Source organism: Leptinotarsa decemlineata, unplaced genomic scaffold (genome assembly GCF_025532065.1).
Source record: "Leptinotarsa decemlineata unplaced genomic scaffold, Ldec_3_MD MMD2_tig00078422_RagTag_RagTag, whole genome shotgun sequence".
Lineage (NCBI taxonomy): Eukaryota > Metazoa > Arthropoda > Insecta > Coleoptera > Chrysomelidae > Leptinotarsa > Leptinotarsa decemlineata.
Window position 1 is genome coordinate 12,686,669 of NW_027412747.1, and position 23,766 is coordinate 12,710,434.

A 23,766-nucleotide genomic window follows, 5' to 3' on the forward strand; every position below is an offset into this window, starting at 1 on the left:
TGAAAAAAGCGACGGGCTTTTGATATATAAAAAATATGACACAAAGCGCCCACGCTTTTTTTACAATAAAACTACTATTTTTCGTTCGTTATTGTTTTAAGCTTATTTAAAAAAAAAAGTTTTTAACTTTTTAGTTGGTTTTTATTTAAAAGCGAGTTTTTTAGTTTTTCAAACTATATTTATTATTAATTTCGTATGCTATAAAAGCGTGTTTTTTAGTCTTTTAAACTATATTTATTTTATCTAAACTTTGGGATCAATCAGCCGTATATTGTTCAGAAAAATGACCGTTGATATTTTCCGATTCGGGAGAGGGAGCCTGAAAATCAGCTACTAAGCCCAAGGAAGGCAACAGGCGCGCAAAGGAGTGATACAAATAAAGCAACAGGCGCGCGTGTTAATTAAAAAAAAATACTTTTTTCAAATAAAGACATACATGTGAAATGAGTTTGAATTATATCAAAGAGGTAGTGTCCGACCGAAAGTTCGGTTTCGGTCGAGTTTCGGCAAAAAACGGGTTTCGGTGGCAAACCTGCCGAAACTGCATTCAAGAGTTCCCGCACTGTGATCGGTCATGTTCGGCTAGTTGAATTTCATACAAGAGATATTAGGTAACAACTCAAGTAAGTAATTTTATGTTTAATAATTTTGAAAACCAATCAATAAATTTTAAAAGAAGGATCTACATGTACTCAAATAAACACCTCACCTATTTTAAGTTTTTAAGTATTTTTGAGGTGCAATTAATATTTTTTCTTAAATAAGGTTTTTTATGTTAATTATCAATAAGTAATAATGTCGAAGACTGCATAACATTGTGATTTAAAGATAAAAAAATAAAGACTAACTGATTAAAATAACCTTTTCTTTATTTTTCCCTCAAAACATAATCCTTGTAAGGAATTTTCGGTTTCGGCCGAAACTAAGACCATTGCCGAAATTCGTTTTCGGTTTCGGTCGTAAAAACCAGTTTCGGTTCGGACACTACAAGGAGGTTACGTATAGCGCCATCTGCCCGTGAATAGATCAAGCAATAATGTCGATAATTCTGTCAAATACAGATCCCGAGCATTCAAACAGGAATAAATATGAAATTAAAAGGAGAGTTACAAACAAACTGACAAACAAACAAACAAACATACATACATATAGGTAAAGCCAATAAAAGCATGTTAAAAAAAGAGAACTGCATAGTTCTTACCTTGAGTTCGTGATACTAATCTGGAACTTTTAGCTATGCATGTAGCAGTTTCTAGTTTATCACCCGTCAACATCCAAATTTTAATTCCAGCATTTCTAAGCAGTTCCAAAGTAGGTCTGACGTTATCTTGGAGTTTGTCCTCTACACCCGTTATACACAGCAGCTCCATTTCCCTTTCCAAAGATTCGACGACTTGGGCCACTCTAGCAACCCTGTCGGTTGTAGACAATCGAGCAGCATTGTAGCGAGCCTGGAAGTTTCAGAAATTTTTGACTACATTTCTCAATGTTCTTTCTAATTGAAACCAGGACCCCCGCATTGCCGATGCTACCGTTGCCACAGCAACGGGGTCCATGGGTCTGAGGGAGCCGGTGAGGGAGAAGAAAAAAAGTTCAATTGTGACCTTGACTTTGAGATAATACCGTAAATTTTACCAGAGATGGCCAACTGACGGCCCGCGGGCCGTTTGCGGCCCGTGGCCTTGCTCTTTGCGGCCCCTAAACGACTTTGAAAATTATTAGATATTTTTTAACAAAAACATAAAAAATACAATTTTTATATACAAATTGTATATTATTACGACCTAATTTTTAATGTTTTAACTAGTAAAGTTAAGGTTAATGTAATGTAATGCTAAGTATATGAGAATCAGTAGGAAGCATATTTTGAGCATGGGGCGAACACGCCAATTTGAAGTTGCGTCTTCGTGCCTGCTTTTACGGCCACATTAACCGGCCGCTATTACCAGACAGACTGTGCACCTGCCGGCCGCCGTGCCAGCACAGCACAGTCAAATCAAGTCTAGAAAAAGCTAATCTAGCACATTTTCCATCGTGCAAAGAAATCATGGAAGAAATTCCAACCAGTGATTTCAGTTTTTGCATACCAAAATTGAATATGCTTTTGAAGTCATTCAATGAACGGTTTTTGGATTCTGATGAACTGCGACCACATCTCGTCTTATTTAACAATTCCATGACATGTGACATTTCCCAGCAAGATGACGATATATAGTTGGAGCTTTGTGATTTGCAGTGACCCACTTTTCAAAAAAAAAAAAAAAAAACGGAAACTGGTGTTGAATTCTGGAGTAGGCTGCCTGAGGGAAGGTATCCCAAACTACGTGTCTTCGGTAGAAAAACTGTTTCAATGTTTGGAAGCACATATATTTGTGGGAGCACTTTTTCCACAATGAAATTTATAAAGTCAACTCACCGAAACAGACAACCATCTTCAAGATCTGCTAAAGGTGGCCATCACCTCAATACGAATTGATTATCATTGAACAATTGTGCCCGCCCTCAGTGTTCTCATTAAATTAAATTAAATTCAGTTGAATTGTGGAGAACTTTAAAGAAATTCATACCCAAGTCAAGACGTTTGAGAATGTTTGGCGCAATACTATGTTCATTTCAACTAGAACTGAGTACCTATTCAATATAACTTATGTCATTGTGAGTTTGTACGGCTAAACTTTTATAAAATACTATATTAAAATTAAAGAACGTTCCATAGTACTTGTTTATATATTTATAGGCCTAAATTTGCCTTAATTTTTTTGTGCAGCCCCCGCTATTTGTGAAAGTATTGAAGTGGCCCTTTGAGCAAAAGAAGTTGGCCATCCCTGCCGTAAATTATACTATTGGACCATTTATTCATAAAATAAACCTGATAATTTAACATATGGTTGGAACATTTTGTCTGATATTTTTGAAAAAAAAAATTAATGGGATCTTTGTATTTGGATATGCTGCAAAATCGTATCAGGACATTGATAGATGATACAGTTCAGGCAAATTCAAATGAGTTTTGTACTAATGTTATGTTTCAGCAAGATGGGGTCTATTCGACCCTCCACCGCAACCCTCAAGGGTTTATTGTGGCCAGCAAGATGGGGACATCTCGTTATAAGAGAGAGTTTGGATGACAATTAATAAAATTACTAGATATTTCATATGACTTCTTTAGATTTTTTGGGGGTATTAGTGAAATAAAAAAATGTATGTTACACAACTACAGCCTATTCAAAACTCATGGAAAGAATGAGAGGTGCTTGCACCAGAAACATTTCGTGTCAGAAATAAATTTGTAAACAGACTTCACTATTATCAGGATGTGAATGGTGAACTTTTGAGCATTCATTTGTATAAACTGGAGTTGGTTTTGAATGAAATTCCTACAGAAATTATGATATTTATTGTTTGTTTGCAGATTCTTGAGTTACCTATAAAACTATGACTGGTGCGATTTTGAAAGATAAACTGTTGTTCAGAAAATCAAAAGACTTGATGATTTAATGATTTATTTATATGAGTATGATAATCCTATTTACGAAAAATAAAATAGTTAACATAGCTATATTACAATACATATAAATCATCATAAAAGTAAGTAAAAACATATATAATAAATGTGAGTATAAATATATATAAAATTTAATACAGTAAAAATATGTTCTTATTTATAACACAAAATCAAATTATATTTGATTTGTGTTATACACATGGCTCTTTTACATTTTGTGGTATGTTGGAGTCACCAAGTTGCATGGGATTAGCCAAAATAGAAATTTTGGAATATGTGGATGAACAAACATCAAACATTTGCACGGAGTCCATGACACTGAAATACATGTTCAACAAAAACTGCAAAGAGTGGAGAATTAACAGTCATCCTGAGAAAATGCTTGACAGTAACACCTGATATACAGACGGCCAACAATCGAACATGGAATGGGAGCTGGATTTTATTTGCGGACAGAAATCTTCATTTTAGTTACCAACTTGGCCAGTGCACTAAAGTGAATGAATGCAATCTTGCAATGCGTAAGGAACATTAATTGTGTTTGAGAATGATGTATAACAAGGTCCTGAGAGTCACATATGATTCAGGAATAATCATACCTAGATGTTAATTTCATGGCTGTCCGTTTTATTGCTGTTGGAATGAAATGTTTTATTGATGTGAAACTCTGTTTTGGTGACCTTGCCTTCAATTTTTTCATCATTTTATCGGAATGAAGGAAATAATCAGTGTAATTTCATATTACATTCTATAGAAACCTGATGAGATGAAAGAAAATCCACAACATTGCATATCTGCTAAAAAAATGTGTTGATTAACTTACTTCGAAATCAAAATATTGCTCCTCTGTTAGATTCTTCTTCGCTACCACTAGAGTTCTCAAACCATCTCTTGCCATATTACCAACTTCCTCTTCCAACCAATCCGTGTACTGAACGATTGCGCACATAACGACATCTGCTCCTTTCAAATAAAAAAATATCTCTCCAGTGTGCAAATCCTGAAAATAAAAAAATCGTGCCAATTTCTCAAAGCTCAGCTGGTCGTGCTGTCATCCTATCTGAGTCAGATAGAGTAGGGCCTAGAGGATGACAGCACGACCAGCTGTCGAAAGCGCTAACAGATAATTAAACAGAAAAGCTTCAAATCCTTTTTGTAACTTACATTTATAGTAATATATATATATATATATATATATATATATATATATATATATATATATATATATATATATATATATATATATATATATATATATATATATATATTTGTATTTAGTTGAAAAACTAATTCATTTACAATAGTAAATACATTGTCACATTATAAATAAAATAATACCTATCAATATGAAAAAATACAAAGATTCTGATTAAAAATACAAATGTATAAATGAAAAGTTACATAAGAAAGTCATATATAGGAATACACTATATCAGGGGTGGCCAACTGGTCGATCGCGACCATTAGTCCAGTCGATCGTGGAAAGGCAAAAAATATAAATAAATAGACCAGACTGCGCAACGTTATTTAGACTGGCAATGTGATTTAGCTTTCTTGGCCGATTTTATTAGAAAACTGAGTACATTAAATCTGAATCTACAAGGCAAGAATAAAACATTAACAGAAATGATGAGTTCTATTGCAGCATTTCAAAGTCAAACAGCGTCTATGATAGTTGACATAGAGAAGACAAAATTTGAACAATTTGTAAACATCAAGGGCCATATGGAAAAACATCCTACCTACAATTTCATTTCTGAGAAGTACACGACAGAAATTAGGGCAGTGATAGCAGACTTCGAAATTCGCTTTAGTGATTTCAAAAAAATTGAGAAACTGGTTCAATTCATCAGTTATCCGTTTAATGATTCCATTGATCATAGTGATATCTATGAATTGGCTACAAAATTCGCAGATATAATTCAAATGGAGCACATTATGTTACAAAACGAAATTATTACTCTGCGCTGCGACATATTTCTAAAAGCAAGATCATTCTCAGGTCAAGATTTCTGGGCATTGGTCTCCAATGAAAAATATCCAAATTTGAAGAAATGTGTTAAACAACTTCATTCGTGTTTTGGTTCAACATATTTATGTGAGTCAGCATTTTCCTACTTAAAACAAACAAAAAGTAAACACCGTTCTCGCTTGACAGACGCTCATACATTGTATTCTTTAAGGTTGGCAATTTCCAACTACAAACTAGATTATGCTAAACTAGTGGAAGATACTGCGACGCAATGCTCATACTAATATATAGATAGGACCTATAAATGTTGATTAAACATCATCAACTCAGACTTCCATTCCAAAGTATTGAGTAAATTTAAGGAAACAATCTCATATGTGATACGAAAGAGACTCCTAAGACTGTCCAATAAAAAATATTTTATAATTGTGTACTAAACACTATGCTGTTTCATTTAAGATTTCAAGAAGTATGTAAGTGGTAGATCGCACAGGGTTTCATCAGTAAACAGTAGATCTTATGTCTAATCAAGTTGGCCACCCCTGCACTATATTTTCATTAGTAAATCCTTCAATTGTCTTCTGAATATATTTATCAAACCACTATCTTTAATTTCTTGAGGGAGGCCATTAAAACAATCTACTTCTTTATGAAATAAAGAATTATGTGTACTATTTTTTTTATATTTTTCAACTTTTATGTTGTTACTGTTCCTAGTATTATGCCCATGTATTTCAGCCCCATAAGTTAATTTATTCTGTAGATATACAGGTGAATATCCAATTTTGATTTTAAAAATAAAAATTAGTGTTTGGTACTCGAAGAGTTTCTTCACTGGTAGCCATTGAAGGGTTTGCAACATATTTGCTATGGGTGTTATCCTCAAACATTGTAAGATTATTCGTATAGCACGATTCTGCATCTTTTGTAGTCTGTTTAATTAATTTTGATTGAGAAAGAACAGAATGGTAAAACAATAATTCAAATGTGGAAGGATTATGGAGTTGTAGACTAATAATGTAGACCACTGGCTCATATCAATCAATCAATCAATATGCTTTATTGTCGGAAGATTAGTATCTTATTGACAAAGTCTTGTAAAACAATCAAATGAATGTCATAAAATATAAAAAATACAATACACGACATAAAACATAAAAAATACAAACATAGCAATTTCACAAATGAAACATACATAACATAAAATATAAAATAATGGCTGAGCTTCCGGAGCAGTGTCTTATGATCAACACAATCGATAGCTTTCGAAAAATCACAAAAACCTGCTGCAACAGCCTTGCTATCATTTATGCTAGAGTATGCATTTTCTAGAAAGGAAAAAATAGCATCTGTGGTATTTTTCGAACTTTGAAAACCGAACTGAAGGCTAGATAGCACATTGTTCATCGATATATGGGGAACATCTTCTTAAATAGTTGATTTTGTAAGCTATTGTTTTGATAACTTGATTAGCATGTTCCTTGAATTTCAAGTTGCTGTCAATAGTTACACCCAAGTACACGAATACACTATAAAAACTTTTAGTTTTAGCTTATGCTTGAGGAAGCTATTGTATAGAGAAACAAGTGTTGCGGTTTTTGTAAAATCGTACAACAAACTGTATTATTTTTAACATGTTTATATGTACCGATGAGAAACACCTATTATAAGTTAACCTTTTTGGCGAAAATTTCACTAATGTATTACCCAATAAAAGATTTTGTGAATTTTAAAAAGTCACATTTTTCTTAATTCAACCGACTTTTGTTTTTCTTGCGGTTTCTGATTTTCTCATACTTGGCCCCTTTATGGACACAGTGTATAACTCATGATGCCTTCACAGCAGCTGTATTCTGTGGATTTTCCAAGGCAGTTGACCGTGCTGATCAAATAAATTCGTTTGAAAATGTCCTCGTAGGACGCAACTGCAGTAACGTCAATTACAAATTACGAGTGGTATAAAAACATAGGAAGTTTCAATTCTCATTTTTCATGATTATCTCCAACACGTAGTAACGGCTACATCCATCAATTTACTTTTATTGTTATTGAGGATGTTCCTTCGAAAAATGATTCACCTACTATTTCTATCAAACTTTAGGATTAGTTTAATATACATGTGAATAACAATTCTTGCGAATTTCGAAAGTTTTTACGTCATTTTCGAAATATCAGTCGCTCAATGGTTTGAGACGTCAACACCAGATTCATCAACCAACGGCCACTCACCACGGATTGAGGCGAGTGATCATTGGATTCGTGAATATTCTGCTTTGAGTAGATGTGATGAATCACGAATGACAACTCTTTGCAACTTTCAGGAAGACATTTAGTATTAGAATTATAAAATCACATTCAATTTTCACATATTTCATATAATATTCCCTGAAAGGATAAGTTCAGAAGTTATGGATTCGTTTTATTGTTACCAATTAAAATTAATATAAATCACTGATCGTCGATCGGAGCTTATATGTATTGCTTTTCAACTTCATATTTTCATATAATAAGATATAATATAGTATATTATCATATAATATTATATACACTGGGCATAGACATTTAGTAACCCACACGTCTTTTTTTAGACAAATATTCTTATTGAGAATTTCATTGGTTACTGATTACTTCAAGTTTATTCTCAAGTTCATCATTACCATGAAAGTTTCTTTATTTTCATATCAACTTTGTCTGTGACAACAATTTGATGATGTGATTGAATTCATTTTTGTGAAAAGCAAAATGATTGTTCACTCTACTGATTTATGACTACATAATCATAACATGAAAATGAATTAATTTCATTACCATTATTATTGTTATCAAATAAAACAAAAAAGTACAAAGTTCCTAATAATTGTGCTTGAATCAAAAAAGGTATCAAGGATAGAGGATGGGATCTGTGGCAAATCTGTAAATCTGGAAGCATAGCAGCTGTGTGGATCTGGAAGAGTAGGATGGAAAAGACTGAAGAAATGGGGACTACAAGGCAACTCAAGCCTCACCTTAACAATGATTCCCATCCGTTTAGTTTCACTGGTGAATGGAAATATTTGCAGTATAGCATAATTCAACAGCCTGCCGTCAGGCCCTCTCAGCTGCATGGAAGACAAATCTCTGTGGCTGAGGGCCAAACCCACCTCTTGCGTCCACTGCACGAGGGCAACCTCATCTGGACTGGAAGCCTGATACATCACATCTTTGTCTGATACCTGCAAGTGTTGGTCTGCTTCCGTTTCAGAAGCAAAAGATACTGAATCTGATATAAAAAAAAGGAAATATTAAATCTTGCTCTAGTCAGATGAATGAAGTTCTATAAAAATGTATCCAATCGGTTTCAAAATGTCAGAATATGCAAAAGAACTTGAACTGCAACAATCGATGTCCAATATTTGAAACCGGTATATATGATCCCAAATAAAATCACCATTGTTTGGCAAAGAATTATAATTGTAGTTTTGAAAGAATAGAAAAACTCCAGGTCAGATTTACGCAGTTTCTGATTTAAATTTTGTTTTTCTTTCAAGCGAGTTCCTATATTCAGGAAATAAAGTAGTCTTTTATCAATTTCAATGTCAATTTGTTATAAAAATGTAAATATGTAAATACATCCATTATTATAGTTACTACTAATAAAAATGAGATTATAACAATTTTTATATCACTCTATTAAAAAATATTCTTGAGAATAAGTATATAAAAGTAAGAATATAGATGTGTGTGTATAAATTTGAAAGTATAAGGTTAATATAAAGTGTTATTTGAATAAAGGAAAATTAAATTAAAAATAATGCTTCTTACCTGCATCTGCTTTCCCCGATCCCTCATAAACTGGAGTCACATTATGGCAGAGTGCTAGGGCTTGTACAGCATCTCTGATTCTTGTATTTTCTGAACGCCTGAACTTTTCCGATGCCATCTTGATGTTTTCAGAAGGAGAGAAAGAATTCTTCAATACCAAACCCACCTGAAACAAAAACAGAAATCTGTTATATAGCTCCCAATTCAACTCAATGATTTCTTTAATGAGTATTAACAAAATTATATTACAGCCCACTTACTTCATCAAAACTATCAGCAGCATAACTGACTGTACCCAGATGCAATCTCTTCAATATCATCGAATTCTGAGTAAGAGTTCCAGTTTTGTCAGAAAGCAGGTAGGAAATTCTACCAAGTTCTTCAGGTATTGTGGTACATCTTACGGTAGTACCTTTCATGGCTGGGTCTTTTCCTATAGACCAGGAGTAAAAAGACTTGCCCATATCCAAATTCACTCTCAAGCTGGAAAGAAATGATAAGGAGGTTTTCTAATATATTTCTTGAAGAAAACATTTTTTTTTTGCATCACATTAATACACAGTTTCCTCAATATATATATACAATTATTTACTATTATAGGTAGTAGTACAGTTCATTAAAATGTTATATAATGATACACTCTCGATGACTGGTTTTTTGTTAGGCGATGACACTTTATCAGAAACAACACAAATTATTCAGACAATGTCAAACGTCAACAGCACTGGAGGACAAGTAAAGATACGCCTCTGTACAGAGCATTTGTAGTCTTGTAAGAGCTATAGTGGAGGTTACATTGAAAATGAGTTTGTGTGCATGTGGGAGTTTTTTCTATATATTTCAGCATCTTCTTTCTATATTATATTTCTCCTCTCTGAATTTCAACCTTTCCCTCTCACTTTTTATCCCCTTCTAATACTTCCCACTTTCATATGATCTCTTTCTTTTTCTCCACTTCACTTTTCCCCCTCATTCGTATCTATATATCAGTATCATTTTATCTAATTATCTTCCACTATTTGATCTTACCTTATGGGTATGATATAAGAAAACAAGAGTACAAATCTGAACATGTATCGGTACCAGGGACCACTGAATCCTTTCAGAACAATCATAATAAGAGCCAAACCGATCACGGCACCGAATAAAAGTTTTGTAATGGTATTCACTTCCATATCCAACAGGCCCACTTTAGAGCGAGGAGCAGAATTATTCATGACAGATCTAGTTTCTGGGCCTACAAACAAAAACAAAACTCAATGTCAAGAAGGACTATAAAAAAAAAACAATTAAACAACCTGTGTAGATGACTACTCCCGTAGCCTGTCCAGAAGAAACAACACAATTTGTCCACAGAGTGTTTTCTAGATCTAAACTTTCATCTGTGTTCAATGAGTCGAGCTAAAAAGAAAAAATTGGTCTTATATTTAGAGGATACACTATAAACTTTTGTCTATTTTCTACGATAGTTTTATATTTGTGACTAGTTTTAGTTACAAAACGGTGTAATAAAAACACACTTTTGTCCATTTTCCATGATAGTTCTAGATTTGTGACTAGTTTCTTTTGAAAATGGGTAATGACCGAAACTAGTCAGAAATATAGAACTATCGTGGAAAATAGACAAAAGTGTGTTTGTATAGTGTGAACATAAATTTCCACAAAATAAACAAGTCGTCAATCAAAGAACTTATATTTAGAGTTACGGACAGTTACTTCTTTGAGCCGAAGAAAAAAAAAATTGAAGTAGGTGAGTATGTAGGACATCTCTTCTATATACCAGATGGAGACATTTCTCATCAGTATTTGTGTGTAAATGTTGATACATTGAACTATGATATAAATATTTGAAAGTTTGCATTAACCAAGAATTTTTTTTCTTTGCCAAATTGGTTAAGGCTATTGCGGAAGGGGTTTTCAGTGTCACTATTTTCCGGGTTTGAAGGCCGTCGACATTTCGCTGGCATGAGTGGCTAGTTTTTTCAGAGGTTTATACATCCTGAGTAATCACTTATGATCGGATATTATGACTGCGTAAGACGTATTCATGTTGATTAAGGTAGTTTGGTGTGCTGATACCTGTACCTGGATTAGGTAAATTGTCAATAACATTTATCGATCCTTTTCTACCTACCGTCATGCTGGTTGCTATTCTTGAACTCCTTAGAATGGGATTCCACATTTGGTTGAGGTTCACAGGTTCTGTTCACAGATTCTTTTCTGTTGAAACTATCCGCGTGTTTGTAGATCTCTGATGCCTCCCGTATCAATCGATTTTAAATCCCTGGTTGGGGACAATGACTTTCTGCTACTGATAGTAGGTCTCTTTTGTCTTTAGCCGACCTGAGACTTTGTTGTATTTCCTTGGTGGGTTTGAAAACCGTTTTAATGTTGTGTTCTCCCAAGAGTTTTACAATTCTGTTTGTGACCCTAGGTATATATGGTAGATACGCAGGTTCAACCATCCTAGCCTCCTCCCCTTTTTGAACCGTGGAATTCTTCTTGTTTCATGGGACACTGTATCCATTTGATCTCAAGGTCACTTGAAGACGTTCCAGTTATTTCTCGAGATGCTCTGGTTCACATATTCTTCAAAGCTGTTCAGTTAGAGAAGAGACGGCTCCTCTCTTTTGACTAGTATGGTGGTTTGATAGTGCGTGCAGGTGTCTATCCGTGTGAGTAAGTTTTCGGCACACTTTGTCGTTCGATGAGTACATCTAGAAATGCTATTTGTTGACCCTGTTCAGTCTCCATGGTAAACTTGATGCTGAAGTGTTGATCGTTCGAATGGTTTAGGAACAGGATTAGAGTGTCCCTTCCATGTTTCCAGATGACGAAGATGTCACCCACGTAATGTAGGCACAAGGTCAATTTTGATTCAAAGGTGTCGATTGCTTTCTCTTCAAAACATTTCATGAAGTAGTTGGCTATCACTGGGTTAGGTGAACTTCCCATCGCTATGCCATCTAGTTGCTGATAGAAGTTACCCCTCCATTGAAAGAAACCCCCTAATGAGACATGCTCTGAAGAGACCGAATTGAACTGCGTTATTCATTACACCATGAATTAGTTCTAATTGTTTGAATCCAATTTGACCATACTGTAATTAAATATTTCAATATTATTGCCTTTATTTTTCAAATAGGTTGTGACTCTTTGTATAGTTCTGTTCTGATTGCATTTAATAATTTGCCAAGTCATATAAAAAGCTGTGATTCATTAAATTCATTCAAAAGAAAATGTAGTGAATCTATTTCAATAGTCATCAATAATTCGTCTTGTTTTCTAGTTTCTTGTTTTAAAAATATGACTTGTCTCTATTTTTATATATATTTTTTTGTATTTTATAAGTGACTGACTGTACTATGAAGAGCATTATTTGCTAATAAAGAGTAATAATAATAGAAACTAGCCACACACGTCAGCAAAACGTCAAATCCAAAGAATAGTGACACTGATTTTTGTTCTTTATACGAATGAATATTAGTGGCATTTCTGATATAGCAGCTTAATAATTATACCTTCTTCAATTTGGATAGCCTTATTGCATTTATTTTACAAATAGTTATGTTTTTCAACTTATATTATTTTTTATTTATTCGTGAAGATAGTAGTAGTAATCTTTATTATAGGATACATCCTAATCTTACAAGACATAATAACTAATTAACAATTTAAATTTCCACAGTGCCAAACATATTAATAAAATTCAAATATGTATATAGATAATAACAATAATGAAGATAAACTAAATAAAAAATTAATAATAAAAAATATATAATTTATAATACCCAATGTTGAAAACCAATATTGATATAGTAACTATATATAATATACATATTTTCCAACTAACTAACGCTCTAGGTATTCCAATAATTTACTTTTAAACCCTCTTACAGTATTTTCCTCTTTGAAGGCATTTGGTAAATTGTTAAATTCCTGTAGTCCCTTGTAGAATAAGTTTTTAGTTCCGCCACCAGTGTGAGTTCTATATATATATATATATATATATATATATATATATATATATGAAAATTATTATAAGATCTTGTCTCATGTTCATGTATTTGATTATTAAAAACCAAAAATTCATTAAAATATGTTGGTTGGAGACTTTTGGTTATTTTAAATATAAAAACCATTGTTAAAAAGAATAATCGATTTGAAATCGACAGCCATTGTAGTATATTTAACATGTGATTAATGGAAGTATAACGACTGCATCATGCTCCTATTTTGGAGTTTTTGAAATTGGGAAAGCCTATTTTGGTTTATTAAATGCATTAAAGTTGGACAGTACTCAAAATGAGGTTTAGGTATACAATTATATGTTAATATTCTGGAGTTAATAGTCAAATTATTTGCTATCCTAGAAACAAAATATAATTTTTTTGACATTTTTTTTATAACGTATTCAGCATGACTGTTCAAACTCAAAGTGTTATCTACAATAACTCCCAGATATGTACTTTATTTCAGACACATATTCCAAGGTAGTGTTACCAATTTCAATTTTTATTTCATTATAATCAATAGAGTTCTGTTTATATTTAGTTGTTATCACCATAGCTTTTGTTTTATCTGCATTTAATTTTAATTTATTCATATGTAAATATTTTTCGATGTTCTTCATAGAACCTTTGAGAGTATTTATAGCATCATTGAGTTCTGTATTCGAAGTATAAACTAACGTATCGTCTGCAAACAGATTAAGTTCATGTAGCCCAGGAACATAATAAATATCATTTAGGTATATAATAAATTACTTGTATCTTTTTGATTAAATGTAATATATATGCAAGTATAACGAAAGTGAATACCCCTAACCCCAAATGTTTTAGTTTATGCAAAATAAATTTCTTTGTTAGAAAGTCTTGGTAGCAGAAAATTAAATCAGTATAGTCTTAGAATTGAATACACAAAAGTTTTTTCTCAACCTACTAAAATTTGTAAATTCATAACAAATTCTTTGATAAATGTTAAGTTCTGACAACAGTTAGGAGAAAAGTAACGAAAATGCATCAGAGAATCATTCCTCGACTTACCCTGCTGAATGTTCCAATGAAAGAATGTATATCTTTCTGCGGTTTCTCTGCATATATACTCGCTTTAATTTCAAAAAGTTGTCTATCGGAAGCAAGTTTTTGGGTCGCTGGAACAGCCAGCCTCAATTTCCAATCTGTTTCACCATCCAACTGATCTGTCCTAACAAAAACTGATCCACTGCTTTCAGAAGTTCGGAGCAAAACCAGATCAGCAGGTACACGCTCATCTTTGTCAACAATTATCAAATCTCCCACCTTAAGAATGAAAAAATATTCGTCAGAGAATACTTACTGAAATCCAATATCAAGTCATAAAAAATACACATCAAAACAGTCGAATGCTTTTCTGATAAAAACTTACCTTTAATTTATGCGATGCTACTATCTCGAAAGGTTTATCTCTATCATTCAATAAGCGTTTGCATTTTTGATTGTTAACCTCCTGATCCCTTTTATGCCTCCTCCAATCATCTATTGCCTCTCTGGATATAGTAACCAGAAGCACGAAACACTAGAAATTTTATGATTGTTATTTGACTATACAAAAGAGAAACAAAAAAAAAGTTTTGTAAATTAGCAATAGGTCATTTTATTAATTTTTCATAATTTGATCTCAACAAGATGTTGATATAGAAATGTCTAGTACTCACCAAAGGCCCCCAATATGTATATAAATATCCAATGCGAATATCAGGAACGAATTGACTCAAAGCCATTATCAAAAAATAGAGATTGAGAAAAAACTTGAATTGTTGAAAAAGAACGAGAGGTAAAAAAGTGATGATGTTATATTTTTGATTTCTGATTGCATTTGCTGGAAATTGGCCAGGAGTCGGTTTTCCCAATAGTATATTCCGAGACCTCAGTTCTCTTGGACCACAACATTTCCGGAAAATAGAACACCAACAACTGAAATTAATAAAGAGTTTTAACTGAAATATTGAAAAATATTCTTTATTGATGTTACTAGTTAGGTGTTATGTAGATATAATAATGTTTATTTTCATTTGACCCATACAGGTTTCGAAATTGTCAAACACCTACACTAAATAAAATACAGATACATACTTCAAGTTACAGAACACAAAGCAGATTAAAATTTGTTTTGGATTCAGGAGTCCTGTTTAGTGGCCATGAATTCCCCAAGTGAATAAAAAGCATGGCCGTTCAGATAGTCTATCACTGCTTTTTTGAAAGGGATAAATCCATTTTCAATTCTTATATTCACTGGAAGGTTATTATACATTTTTATGGATGTCATAAAAGGTCCTTTGTGAACTTGTGTTAGATAAGCTGTGGGTAAGTAAAAATTGTCCCTGTTTCCAGTAATATACTTATTTACATCTTTGAAGGTTGGAAATGGTAGCCTGTTCTGACATGTGTTTTGCTACACAATACCTTTATAGTAGAAATCATACAATAAACTGTATTAATGAGTTTTTTATATATAGGCAAATTATTGAATTAATTGAAGTTTGAAAAAGCGAAGGCGAGTTTTAGAAATATATTTTCTTTATAAATTGGTTAATGGAATTATCAATTCTCCTCTTGTTACTAAGCATGATTAGGTTTAATACATTGGCGACACTCCTCTTTCTGCCATTCCGTTTTATTCTATAAACTATAACCGTATCATTAAGATTCAAAGAAATTATAATGAGCTGTAAAGTAATTGTGATTTATTTTGTGGTAGTATAGATAAATTTACAAGCAGTGTTACTAAAAGTATTATGTGAAGTGTTATTTATGTAAATAATTCAAGGTGTTGTTATGAGTCATTGTTAAGGGATAGATCATGGTATAATCATGATTATTCATAGTGCAGTTTTCTTAATTGCTCCTATTATTATTATAAATTTACCAAGTATTATATTTTCTAAAAATGGTGTAACCGATGAAATAAATAAATAAAAGTCTTCCAAAAACAAAAGATTTGAAAGCTTGGTATTATAATTGTCATTATAATATAAATAAAAGATTTATAGTTTAACTGGATCAACTTTCAATTACAAGACCGCTACAATATTTGGAAATATAGTTTGATGAGAAAAAAATAGTGTACATTGAGTTTAAAAATAATTTTTTTAATGTGTTATTTTTACTATCTATTGTATCCTATCATATATTATCAATGGTTGAAGCAGATTTTACATTCAGTGTTATTTTTGCTATCAGGGGACCATATTCGAGCTTGGATTTTGAACCCAATATGTTTACTTATTCCAAGTTGATGCTGCTAATGGAGTAGGACATGAATTTGGATATTTCATCTTACTAAGTAGGTAAAAGTAATTATTCTATGTTTGGGAAACTATGAATATTTGTCAATAGATTAATTTTTCTTTGGGCGATTCAATATCTGTAGGTGGCAGCCGTTTTATAGAGAATACTTCTAGTAGTGTATATCTGAAAGTAACATCTGTGGATGATCTGAGCATTACTTCAAAGAAGAAATTTTAATTTTTTTGTCTTTTCTTTGGTAGTTTTCTATTCTATAAATATTGAAGAAGTTGAAAGTCAAAAGATATTCGTTTATGTTTCCTAATTTCACGAATTCATCATATTTCCAAAGATGCTTCAATTATTTACTCAATTAGTTAGTGTTATTGAACAAATCTGAAGGTCATGAAACAGATTTACCCCCAATTCGTATCCTTGCGAGGCTTCGTTATCAAAGGAATATCTTCCTTGGTTTTTACAATGCTGCTTTGTGATTCCATATTATCCATATCGAGGTAATTCTGATCCGTTTATTAGATCTAATGAAGATCAAAGCACATATTGATTTGTAAATTAGGAAAATTCACTTTCGAAAAGTTTTGCTGTTCGAATAAATCACAATATCTAATGTAAACTAAATTGCAATATCAAAATTCGACTGTCAAAAAGTTGCAATTTGACACGGAACAATAAGAAAATATGATGCTCACAACAAGAGTGAAATGAGATCATAGAACAATAAGTTGCAAATTTTCTTTACGATTATCATGTATTTCATTTGATTCATTAGAATAATTTGTATATAATCTTTAATTATTTAAAGACAAAGTGGAGCAGCACAGCTGAAAATATTCTTTAACAGTTTGAATACATTCGTTATTTAATTTCTTCAGGAAAGACGCATATTTTTTTACTATTAAATAAGTGATAATGGCCTAAAAAATCCCAAATTACTAAAATTTTTAAATAATATTTGATTCGAAGTCGATTTGAATCAATAACTTTTCAAAAACGTCAGTCACTCATGGTTGAATTATGATCATTCAGTTAAAGCCTACTATTCGAAATTAATTATCTATGATACTTTACACTTCAGTCCTTATCCATTGTCAATAACAAAAAAAAGTACTCATAATGTTCATCTTCAGATCAACAGTTACAATAAAAAAATTCTAAGAAAACACTATGCTCTTCAATTTTGACAATGTGAATAATTGGAACTGAGGAAACGATCATTTATTTATCATGAGATAACGCTAGAGTACGTTTTATGGCAGGTATAAAATTTTCATTTTCAATTTTGTACTATGGAGACAAAGTTTTGTTTTAAATTCATTTTTAATTGATTTCCATAATTATTGAACCATCATCGAATTCCAGATACACTTTTGAAAATATCTTCCTTATTTACTGTTTCAGAGTTATTTCCAGTGCCGCCAACATTAACGAACTCATCGACATATTTTGAATAATGGCGGGATTATCCTAAACTAAATGTATTGATATAAGAACCAAATACGTATTCTTTTGCATATTATTCAAGTGTTACTCGCATTTATATAAGGTAATATATAATGTAAATGACAAAATTGAGAGAATTTTTGGTAATTTCTCACACAGATGAGTAAAATTAAATATTGTCACCATATTATTCAGGTTTATCAAGCAGTTTCAGCACATAGAGTGATGGAAAGAGTGAGGTTCTTTGTTCTGAGTATTTGGAAAGAGAAATATATATAAGTGCAACAAAATAACTGCTAAACATTTTAGAATGTTCATATTCCAATGAAAAATTAGATCATTCTACTTCTTGGACACAAGACTATCTTGATTACCTTACAAATTTTTTACTAACAGGCCTTAAAACATTTTCAATCCCTCTACAATCTAGAATGAAACAGAATAATAATGAATCTAGATAAAATTCTTAAATCTTCGCAGTGCTCTCATTTTCAATTTAAAAATACTAGTCTCTTTCATACAAAACTTACAGATATTCAGAAAATCTTTGTTTGGGCGTTTCACTATTGTCACTATCTTTAGCATTCATTACTGAAAAAACTACACGAAGGTAATCATCTACTTCAAGGAAATTTAGTATGGGAAACTCTTTTGCAATACTGACAGTTGTCAAACTAGTTTATTTATAAACCAACGACTACGATAAGGATTTTTTATAGTTCACACAGTAAATTTAGGAGTTGAAATTGTATGAATAAATAATCACCTGCATAAAATATCGCCAACACTTCTTCGACGTTTTGTTTTTCTATTATCTCTAGCAGTGTGTACGTCCATTTCTCGTCCGTTGCATGGAGATTGTTCTAATAAAAATGTTGTCTCTTGATCGCAGTCGAAATCTTGCAAAGGATATTCCATAACCAAATTAACTTTTCATTTACTTAATTTGTACGTCATTTCTGAATGAGAAAATAAATAACCTCTCTTTTCATAATGGTCAATAAGTATGCTTTCTCTTTATGAAAACTTGTAAGTAACTAGTGATGAAAATATTAAATGTCACTGAATATCAATATTATAATTCCACACGTTTCATGTTTATATTCATTCAATTACTAAAATTCATGTCAAAAACTTTTCCGAGAATTAACATCAGTTATGAACCAAAATCAATGTTGCCAAGATATAAAAATATCTAGGCACTACTTCTTGTTTGTTCGGTGTATTAGGTATATCATAATATCTATGGTTCGGTGAGTCTTACGGTGTAAATACGAACTGAATAAATATTATGAAATTTTATATTTTTATGTGCTTGAAAATTTTGACGGTTCTTCAATTAGAAAATTATGAAAACTAAATCATAATCTACTCTTACATGAACAACTGAAATGATGACTTTGATCATAAAAGTTGATTAAATAATTTTAGTACTGAAATTTTAGTACCGCTACTTGAGGAATTACTAGGTAGTAGTGACTAAGGTTTGTAGTATTCCTGTTAATTTATTGAATTTTTGATTCACAAAAGATTTCAATAAATTTAGGTAACCGGTCTTGAAAGACCTCAGTAAGGTTGTGGAACTAACCAACCATAAACCACATTTTAGTGCATTTAATTCCTATCAGGGTGGCATCAGAAAAGGTAAATTTTTTTTACTGAATGAACAAAATGAAAACCTCTTTGGTTTTCAGTAAGATGAAATTACACACTCTTTTGAAATTTGTATTCACTAAGTAGGTAATCCATCACTTGAAAGTTTAATTCCGAACTTTAATTTCGAATTCACATTTTCTGAGTTTGATTAATAACAGTTGAGGGTTTATTCATAACACATTGAACTTTCTTCGGTTTTCCAGTTTATAAGTTAGGATACGATCGATTAAGATCTTATCGTGACTTGAAATTCGCATTAAAATTATTCTGCATACCTATGAAGTATTCGAAACACCAAATTCACTTTCAACTCGATCTCTTTTTTGAATTTTTTTCTTTTAGATCCACTAAACAATCATGTGCTGTCCTCTATTATGAACTTTGTTAACACTATGATGTGAAATTTAATTTTTGTTATGTTTTTATCAAGAAAGTTTGAACAGAGTAAAATTTGTGTGACTAATGTTGCCCCACTGTATGAAGTTGCGATTATTTGTTATGTTGTTACAGTTAATACTTAACTATCACTAATGAATATTATTCATAAAATGTTTTGATAAAGGATATGTACGCTGTTGATTAGCGAGAGAAAGAATACATTTGTGAGTATAAAGGTGATTACTTCTGGCACTACCTAGTAAAATCCCATCTATGGGATCGACAGAAGACTCAATTCTCGAATATCCAATCTAAATAAGGTTCCCCAAAACCGTCAGTTGCGAAGTCGAGGTTGGACATCGATCGCCAAACGAGATTGTTTTCTGTATTTCACTGCACTGTACGCTAAAACTTGTGTAATTCAGATTAACACTACTGATGAGATCTTGGCTAATCGAATTAGCGCAATTTGGTATTGGATCACAAGTTAATGAATCATTAATCACTGCTGTGAGATGCTTACTTGGCTATAATATTATATTGTTCTGTACATATAATTCAAATATTTCGACAAGTCACCATAACATTAGTTTTGATGTTAATTCTATTCCTGCGATTACCTTGACCAAATATCACAATTATTAATAACTATAAATGAATTTCTTCTAATATAAATATAGCAAGCGCCAAACGTGATGGCTAGCGATCGCGCAGGTATAGACTCTCCCAACTAAATTCCTATTGGATTACGATAAGCCCCTTGCCGGCCATTATCGTACCTATGATTAGTTTTAATTAGGGTAGCAAATGGAACATTATTTCTTTGTAATTTCTTTCCATATTTTATTTAGTGTTATAGTATTACAGGACAATATATAATATAATAATGCAGTATAAATAACGGCTACTTAAGCTAGAGTAACAGAAGATTGACATATCAAGGATTTGATAAATTAAGAAATAAATTCACATATATGATAGAATTAAGAAAAAAAAATTATATGTTAATTAATTATTATTTGCAAATAACATAAAATGAAGGCTGTAAGACAATTTTGGATAATATGGTCTTCAGTGGATCGAAATTAATATCTTATTGACTTCAGTGGATATTATAATTTTCACACATCTAATTTATAGGAGACACTTTTCCAAGGTTGTACCTATCTCGTAAAAGGGGTATATATAGAAAATAGAAAGTGATCTGTCTACGTGTAGTAGCTTGAGGTACGTTGAAGTTAATTTGTTCTGGTAACGAGGATGCATCACTGGAACAATGCAAAACTTTGTATAACATAATAATCGTGATGAAATTCTACGTTGCTCCAAAGAAGGCAGACCGAATCTTTGGTGTAGTCTGGAGTGGTCAGTTTCCCTAGTAGGTTACACGCCATCAGTTCTAAATGCAAGAAACTTCGGAAAACGCCTTTGCACATTTTCCAAGGTTTACTTATGTACATTACAGAGAGGATACCAAATCAAAGTGGTATACTCTAACTTGGAGCGAACGTGAGATGTATAAAGTATGGATAAGGCGGCCATATTGGTGAATGATTTATAGTTGCGCAGAACAAAGTCAAGCAACGCCGCGAGAGTATTGGTGAGGCCTACAAATGTCAATCTGCTGCTAGGGCTGTCTGCCCTAGATCTTTGACAGTTTCGCGAAGTAGTATTTCATCCTCGAAAGTATGAAAATAGTCAATAATATTGGCATTACGTGTAAAAGAGCAAACTTTGCACTTTTTTAACATTCATTGCCAATTTATTGATTTGACACCAGTTATCTATCAGGTCTAATTGAGAGTGGAGGTGAGAGCAGCTCTCTAAACTGGTGATAGATGAAAAGATCTTCAAGTCGTTTGCGAAAAGTAAGTTGCCACACGAACGCTCGAAGGTAAGATCATTTATAAAGATGAGGAAAGGCAGGAGTCCCAGATTGGAGCCTTGTGGCACACCGGATGGTGATAAGTATGATGCAGGTGCAAATCCATCATAAAAAAAACAACATTGGTTCTCCAATGGATCCAAATGAGAGCGTAGAAGTTGAGTTAGTGAGATATTTGAACCCATTTGAGCTATTTTCTCTTGTAAGATGAAGTGACTAATTCTGTCGAAGGCCTTTGCAAAATCTGTGTATATAACGTCAACTTGCCTTCTCCTGTCCATTACTTCTATCAAAAACTACTTGATACTGCAAAGATGTGACACAGTGGATTTTTTTTGCTAGAAAGCCATGCTGGTTTGCAGAGATCAGGGATTTGACTTGTGGCACCAGCTGGTCATACACAGTTATCTCAAAGGCCTTCGCGAAGTTACACAGAATATATATATATTGGTCTGTAGTTCTCAATATTCTCTTAGTTTCTTGATTGAAATGTTATATAATGATACCCTCTTGATGACTGGTTTTTTGTTAGGTGATGACATTTTTTCAGAAACAACACAAATTTTTCAGACAATGCCAAACGCCAATAGCATTGGAGGACAAGTACTGATACGTCTCTGTACAGAGCATTTGCATGTCTTACACTGAATGTGTGCGCATGAGGGCGTACCGCTATCACGTTTGGCGCTTGTTGTATCATCTTGTAAGATTAGATCTGTTTAAAAAAATCTGTTTTTCTGTTAATCAGCTGTCGCCCCCAAACGAACGACAACTCTCAGAAGTTGACAAACTTGTGCGAGCTAAGGACTAACGAGGTCTTACCTTTTAACGTGTGATACCTAACACGGTTGCAGAATCATCCTAGTTTCAACCAGATAAATTCTCTCGAGAAAAATATCTGGTCGAGGCGGGAATCGAACCCACGGCCTTCCGATCGTGAGTCGGGTGCACTACTACCGCGTGATATTTGTTAAGCTATTCTAAGATTATTATAATTTTTGATAGTTATGACTGTGTATATAGATGAACAATAATGTATTGTATGAAATATTTGTTAGAATAAAATAATAGTGTTTCTCAAAATATGTATGTAATAATGTAACAAAATTTCCCAACAAAAAACTTCAACAAACATTTTCATTAGTTGGGATTAAAGTAAAATATTCTACTTGATAATTTTAATTTATTTTCTTTTTTCATGAATCGAAGCTCTCTCTGCATAAACGACGGACATTTTGGTGTACTACAAAATGTTCACATCAAAACTAACAATTAGGTGCCACTTTCGCTTCTGACATGTTGGTGGGCGGACGTGCCGATAGCAACCGTCCACAAAGAAGGTACGTGGACGCAGGGCCATAGCGAAAAGAAATACCAGGGGGGGAGGGAATCCAAATTTTCCCAACCCCACCAGTAAAATTTCCCAACTTTCGAAAAAATGAAAGCGGAGGGATTAGTATTACTACTATAATGAATTCATTTTTTCACTTAGCTATCCAAAGATTGGCTGAATGCTTATGCCCGTTAGGGTATGCACAAACAAAAATACATTTTGGTAATTATAAAAATAATAATGGGAATTATTCTACTTTGGAGCAAGGTCCTTGATCTTCCACCATATCCACCATGTATAGGAATATTTAATACAAATGAAAGGAAACAACACTTAAAATATTGTGCTTATTGTTTTCTACTATTATTTTTTAATGGGATCTCCAAGTTATGCATGTTGGGGAATCCCAACCTTCTTCCAGTTCTTTCCCTTTTCTCATTACCTCTCCCTTTCTTTTCTCTCATTTTTATTTTCATTCATTTTTTTACTATTATTTTTTTCTATCTACTA

The 23,766-nt window shown here is 32.5% G+C and overlaps 1 protein-coding gene across 4 annotated transcripts in view; it reads right to left on the reverse strand.

Moving 5' to 3' along the window:
• The window catches only part of Atp9b (ATPase, class II, type 9B), a 43,625-nt gene extending 24,462 nt beyond the window's left edge, over positions 1-19,163 (reverse strand). For 2 of the 4 annotated variants that reach the window (XM_074186160.1, XM_074186159.1), the window contains exons 1-11: positions 18,771-19,163; positions 14,974-15,232; positions 14,685-14,834; positions 14,324-14,578; positions 10,577-10,679; positions 10,308-10,515; positions 9,539-9,761; positions 9,279-9,444; positions 8,483-8,736; positions 4,329-4,505; positions 1,202-1,451 (exon numbers count right to left, since the gene is read on the reverse strand). In XM_074186160.1, the coding sequence (XP_074042261.1) occupies positions 1,202-1,451; positions 4,329-4,505; positions 8,483-8,736; positions 9,279-9,444; positions 9,539-9,761; positions 10,308-10,515; positions 10,577-10,679; positions 14,324-14,578; positions 14,685-14,834; positions 14,974-15,232; positions 18,771-18,922 (2,197 nt within the window). In that variant the 5' untranslated portion in view covers positions 18,923-19,163. Of the gene's footprint in view, positions 1-1,201; positions 1,452-4,328; positions 4,506-8,482; positions 8,737-9,278; positions 9,445-9,538; positions 9,762-10,307; positions 10,516-10,576; positions 10,680-14,323; positions 14,579-14,684; positions 14,835-14,973; positions 15,233-16,963; positions 17,212-18,534; positions 18,557-18,770 lie in introns of those variants that run through there. The other 2 variants (XM_074186162.1, XM_074186161.1) reach the window with 2 other exon arrangements.
• Between the last annotated feature and the right edge of the window lie 4,603 nt (positions 19,164-23,766).